General features: G+C 42.7%; 1 protein-coding gene across 2 annotated transcripts in view; it reads left to right on the top strand.

Moving 5' to 3' along the window:
* Glis3 (GLIS family zinc finger 3) overlaps window positions 1–6,559 on the top strand; it is a 422,638-nt gene that overhangs the window by 131,565 nt on the left and 284,514 nt on the right. Inside the window, exon 3 of one of the 2 annotated variants that reach the window (XM_005352104.3) lies at window positions 5,730–5,937. The exons of the other annotated variant lie outside the window; for it this stretch is intronic. Coding sequence (XP_005352161.1) covers window positions 5,730–5,937 — 208 coding nt within the window. The remainder of the gene's footprint in view (window positions 1–5,729; window positions 5,938–6,559) is intronic. 2 annotated transcript variants of the gene reach the window in all.

Below are 6,559 nucleotides of genomic sequence, written 5' to 3'. Positions count from 1 at the left end.
CTTTTATTAAAAAACATTTTCATATATTATTCTAATCACACTTTTTTCTGCCCTCATTTTCTTCCCATTTCCTCGCCCACACACCTTCATGCCCTTTCTCTCTTCAAAAAAACACAAAAACTAAAAAGAAACACACACAACCCCCACAACAAATGGAAACCAAAATATACAAGCAAAACTCCGATAAGGTGAAAGAAAAAAGAAAGAAAGCCCAAACAAAGCAAAATGAGACAAAAGGTCTACGAAAAATTAGTATCGATCTATTTTGCTTTGGCCAACTACTCCCGGGCAAGGGGCCTGTCCTGGAGTGTGGTAATTTATTCCTGAGACTCCATTGGAGAAAATGAAGTTTTCCTTTGCTGCTGGGGCCTCAGTTGTGGATATCTTGGCTGGGGTGGGAGCCTGAGAGGAAGGGAGGCTTCTCAATAACATTGAGCTAATTTGTGTATCCGTGTGTAGTGTGTGTGTGTGTGTGTGTGTGTATGTATTCATGATACAGAGGTCAGAGGACAACTTGGGGTGTTGTTTCCTCAAATACCAAACACAATCAATCTTTTTTTTTTTTTTATGGGTCTCTGACTGTCGTGGAGCTTTCTAAGTGTGTTGCCATGGCGGATTATTAAAAGCCTGGGACCTGCTTGCTTTCACTTCCCCAGTTCTGGAATTAGAATGAGGCCTGGCATCCTTTACATGGATCTAGTGTTTGAACTCATGTCCTGGTGTTTGCAACACAAGCACTTTACCCACTGAGCTGTCTTCCAGCTCCAAATTCAGCTAACCTTTTCAAGGTATTTAGTAAGCACCACGTACTAAATGTGTCACACGTACCAGCTCTTTCAGCCCTCTTAACAGCTGTACAGTTCTGGAAGCATCAAAATCATTTTAGAGTCAGGGAACTGAGACACGGAGCTTAAGCAGTGCGGGAAGATTATAAAGCTGGGGGGGGTGGGGCTGTGATACAGAGGTTTGCTCTTGACTCTTGTGATATTAGCCCCCCTTCTTCTTTCTGGAACCTTTCATCTTTTCTATCAACCTTCAGTGCTCTGTATCCAATGATTTGCTCATCTATTCTTGGAGATCACTGGAGTGTGGATTAAAACTTCTTTATACTGTATGATTCTGGATTAAAAAGGAAGTGATCTACACGTATCATTACATATATTATTGGAAATAATGTGAGCATAGTGTTTTCTTTACTAGTATTATAGCCTTGCTGAATGCTTTGGATTTTATAATTATATTGTCCTTATACATTTAGGAATTAAAATATGAAAAATCTATGATTCATTCTTAATGGCCCCAGAGTTGAAAGGAGCAAATTCTTGAGATCATATGCTGGATGAAGAAATGGCCTTAGGTGAAGTTGGAGATTATTTTCCTATTTCTGCAATCTTTTTTAGGTCTGAAAATGTTTCATAGAGAACCCAGATTCTTAAACGTGGTGGTATGTATATTAATATTAACCAGTTGTCATTAAAGCCACCCCATGTGTTAAGTGATCTGACCGTTCCTAGTGTCAGAAGAGGACACTCGGGCAGAGAGATCTCAAGCACTCTGCCCGTTGCCACATAGCTAGTGAGGATAGGGGCAGGACTTGACTCTATCTGATAGTAATGTTTTCACCTAGAAAATATCCAGTGTGTGAGTTGCATTGTACTGTTTAGAAGCTGATCATCTGTGACCTGATAAAAGCCTATTTCACACGATCCACTAAGAGGCAGGAATTTCCCATCACTGGGGACTTGGTCCTTCCTTATACCACTGTCTCCATGCGCTGCCTGGCCCAGGGTTAGCATTCTGTAAGTGCCAGTTGATTAGTGATTAGCAAAGCTTTGATTATTTCAGCGCTGCTCTCTCTTCTGCGTTACACTTTTGTTACCCTCTGTATCAGTGTGAATTTTCAGAGAACCAGCGAGAAGACATTCGCAGTTAGGAAAGAATCAACCTATTTATGATAGGTACAAGCCAATCAACCTTGCTCCTGAAGGAAGACCCTTTCTGCTAATGAAGACAGTCATGAAAATCACGGCCCTTCTAAAATGACCGCTCAGTTTAGAACCTCAGAGATGCGAAGTGTGAGGGGCTTCCCAGCAGCACAGTGTGATCTCGGCGAGAACCTGTGCGGAGCTCAGAACGCGGTCCTCTCCGATCTTTATTTGAGCAGTAAACACATCTTTAAACACACACCATGCCGTCTCTAAAAATAAGCGGTATTTCGAAAAGAAAAACTAGTGCCCAAGTAGTTGGCACATCTGGTAGTCAGAAAAGCTGTATGGTTTGTTTTTATGGAACAACAAGCCAGGGAACATTCAAACTTGGCCAGTTGCAAATTTCTATCTGTGATGACACCTGGTTGAAAAAAAAAAATTGGCTCTGGGCTCAAAAACAGAAAGAACATTGGAAATGGGCAGAGAATTAAACAGCATCGTTTACAATCTTGTGCTGTGCAAGGAAATATGAAGAACTTCTCTTCTTTAACAGAGTGGAACAGAAAAGCAAGGGCAGACATGAAACAACCATCAGTGACGAGAGCTGCCGACACCTATAGTATCTACTATGGTGCCGAGGCTTTGTGTGTGCTGCTAATACTGGATGCAAAGCCCCTTAGGAGGCAGCGTCAGTTTCTTTTCCTCTTTGGTAGATGGTGAGATACAAACACGGACTGCCAATTTTCAGAAATTTGCCCCCGTCATGCAAAGAGCTTGATCCCAGGCAGTCAGGCTGCCCGCAGAGCCCACACTCCGACTCCCAGTAGTTCGGAGCTCATGCTTCTGTCTGGGATTCTGAAAAAAGAATTAGACTTTTAATGCTTTGTTAATAGTGTCTTTTGGTACAACCCTTGTTTATTTTCCATTGTGAGCTCGATGGTGCCATTTTCTAGAACATTCTTATTACTGCATAAAATGCTGCATGTTTCTGGGAAAGTCACTGTTGACACAAGCTGTCACTTTACTGTGGTTAGAGGATGTTGAAGTTGATCCGTGTGTTTGGAGTAGCGGGCAGGATAGTGGGATACTGAGCAGAGAAGGACTGAGGTGTTTCATGATGTGAGTCTGGGCTGCAGGGTTCAGTGTCTGGACCAGGAGAACAGATGTACAGTTCTATGCTCACCAGCCTCCTCTTCCATTCAGCTTGGTCAGCTACACATCAGAGGATCAACTTAGTTTGGGTTTCTTAAAATGGTCTCATGCTTCCATGGAAACAGCTGGATAATATTTAATATTCATTGCAGTCATTCTTAATTTTTATGCATTTATTTAAGGCTTTCTATTAGACTGGGTTCTAGGGAAGAAAATGCACATTAAACAAGGACTTCATTTTTTTTTCAAAAAGAATTGAAGAGCAGATATGAGGGATTGGTAGGAATGTAATAGGCTCACTTCCTGAAGATAAAAAGACAGAGCACTCAGATCTGTTCAGAGGACACTGGGGGTGGCAGGTGGACCCAAGGACCTTTGGGTTGAAACCTTGAAGATGCAGAGGGGCTCACTAGGTACAAAGTTAACAAAGACAGTTGCGAGCGAGGGTTAGAGTAAAAGATGCCGTCCTCATATTTGGCAGTTGAGAATTCTAAGGTATACATGTCTTCATCCCATCTCTGAAGTAGTGATGCCATGTACGGATTCGATTGGTTCTTCATGATTTTACTACATATATAGATGTATATGCACGCAGCATTTTAGATTTGACAAGTAGGTATTGATACGCTTTGTTACCAAGCTTTCTTTCTTGTGTGGGCTGATAGAGGGACTCATGCATTTGTTTTAGAGGTAGATAGATGTGAATGGTTTCATTAAGGGTGAATCAGATACAGAGTGACAATTCATTATAGGAGCGTGTATGGTATCCTGGTTGACTGAGTGCTTGATAGCTGATGTTGCTTTTAATAGAAACGTCTAGTAGCAGTGGCAGCTGAGGCACTCACGCAGGTTATTAGGCTGGGTTAGGCTCCGCACCATTGCATCCTCTTTCCCACGGTTCAGAGAGAGCCCATGCAAACACACGCAATCAAGAATTATCAGAGAAACTCAGTTTATGAGCATGATATTAAAAACACACCCGCCACTCTTGATGTTAAGGTGGAAAACCCTGATGGTCCAAAGCCATGAGTCATAAAAATGGAATACCGCCAACTGGTCTCGGAAGACATAAGATCGGAAACCTGCTCAGGCGGAAGAGAGAGGTGAATTTGGACATCTGAACAAAGATCTGAGATCTTCTTTAGGAGCCAGTGATCTTGGAAGATGTTCAAGAGCATGCCCAGAGCCCAAACTCAAGTGTGTGGGTGCCGTGGAAATACACGGAGGAGTTGGGCTTCATACTTATTAATTCCCTGTGTGGCTATGTGTGGAGCACATGGGTTTTAGCTCCACAGCACTGGCGTGGAGAGGAGCTGCTGCCACCTAACGTAGCTGGGACTCCAGCAGGAGAGTTGAGTTGTAGCTTCATTTATGGGGACATGGCAACAACTTTCAGGGCTGTTTTGTCTCAGGGGGCTCTTAGAAGAAAATGGAACCAAAATCCATGCCAAGTAAAAGAACTCTTGGCAGTTTGGTTTATTTTGGGAGGAAAACAAAGTATGAAATTTTGCTTTCTAGAGCTAAAGAAAATTACAGTGATAAATTCTACATACTTTGGTCCCGGGTAGAGTGATGGCAAAGCCAGAGAATCTCGCGAGAACTGTATCCTCGTTTGTTAGAGTCGGGAGTAGAGGATAAGCCGCTGAGACTCAGGGGGTCGGCAGGTTTTTGAAAAAGTGCATCCCCTGAAGGGAACGTCTAGAATGACTCAGCTTTTACTGTTGCTTGAAACAGATGAGTCATGGCGATGTTAACCATTCCCTCTCCACTTTCACTTCTCTTTAACGACGTAGATTCTTGTGGGTTTATTTGCCTCTTTTTCTTTCTCTTTTGGGTGTGTACCACAGTTTTTTTTTTTTAAAGAAAAATTGGAATATTATAAGTAATGAAAACAAAAAATGTTGTTAAATTCAGTTACCTTTCCAAGTGAATGTTTTATGGATTTCCCATCTTGAATTATTAAAAAAAAATGTTTTCTGTCCAACGGCAGTGTACTGGGGATGAAGAGGGGAAACTCAAGGTTAAAGGGATATAGTTTGACTATAATTCTCTTAAAGAGGCTATCGGGAAATACAGATTCACAATCAAATCAGTTCAATGTTTTTGGTCCTTCCCTCCCCCCCCCCCAGCAGTATTGGCTTTATTTACTTTGTGATTCAAAATATTAGCTACTCTAGGAAGGAGTTGATTTGATAAAGATAATTCTGTCTACTGATCACCGTCGCACTTCAGTTAAGGATATTATAAATTATGACTTTCAGCTTAATTTTCAACAGCTGATTCTCACTTCTGCACAGTGAAATTTAGCCGTATTTAGTGGTTTGAGTGGTGATTACGAAAAGCTTTTTGCTATAGCATTGCAGATTTTTGCATTGGCATCACATGCTTTTTGGTCTGATGAGTATTAAAAGAGATACTTTTGTAACACCAGCACTTGGGAGGTGGAGGCAGGGAGAACAGGGGCTTGAGGCTGTCTTTGGCTCCATAGTAAGTAGGAGGGCAGCCTAGACTACATGAGACCCTGTGTCAAAAAACTACACTTAAAAAGGACTGTCTCTAAAGATGAGCCCCGCTATAAATGTGCACATGTGTATGTACTGATTTCTGATGTAAGGGACATGAAAGCTAACCTGATTCATTTGTTTTTAGGGGCTCTTGGCTTTGGGCCTCAGTGCAAGTCCATTGGAAAAGGCAGCTGCAACAATCTAGTGGTCACCAGCAGTCCCATGATGGTTCAGCGACTGGGACCCATTTCACCTCCAGCAAGCCAGGTCTCCACAGCATGCAAGCAGATCAGTCCTAGCTTACCGAGGGCACTGAATGCAGCCAACCTGAATAGACCTCCTTCAGATTCCAGGTCTCAACTTACGTTTTTTTCCCCCCTTTCCTTCTGGTATAATCATACCCCCACGAGTGTTGTCCCCTCTCTCCCTGAGCACAAATGGACTCACACACTCAGTCACTCACTCACTGGTGCTGAAGCAGCTCTTTCAGTTTTAGCCTCGTAGGAGAATGTGTTTCAAAAGTGAACATGTGACATTCCTAATCAGGATGAATGATGTAATAGCTGTTGTCTGGTCATGGGAGATTTGGGAGTCTCAGGACCCGAAGCCTAGTTAGTAAACTTGTCACGGCCATACAGAGCAAGGCACATCTTGGCCGAATGAGATGCTCTGCACATCTGCCAGGCTTTCAGGTGTGCATCGCAGTGTCTCAGGGCTGGCTTACAGCTGTCCGTTTGTTCGCTCACCTGTGCACGCATCCACTCAAACACGTACTGAGTACCTAGTGTGTGCATAGTGCAGCAGTTTACGGACATAGCAGAGAGAACAAGGGTGGAAATCACAAATGAATGTGTTTGGGAAGACATAGCTTCACAGTGATGCAAGCCTTTAGTTAAATGTTTGGTTAGGCGGCAGCATCAGTGCAGTACACCTTGTGTCTTTCTTTCTTTTTTTTTTTGCCAAAAGGAACAAAAC

This window comes from Microtus ochrogaster, chromosome 8 (genome assembly GCF_000317375.1).
Source record: "Microtus ochrogaster isolate Prairie Vole_2 chromosome 8, MicOch1.0, whole genome shotgun sequence".
Lineage (NCBI taxonomy): Eukaryota > Metazoa > Chordata > Mammalia > Rodentia > Cricetidae > Microtus > Microtus ochrogaster.
This window is presented reverse-complemented; position numbering and strand designations above follow the sequence as displayed.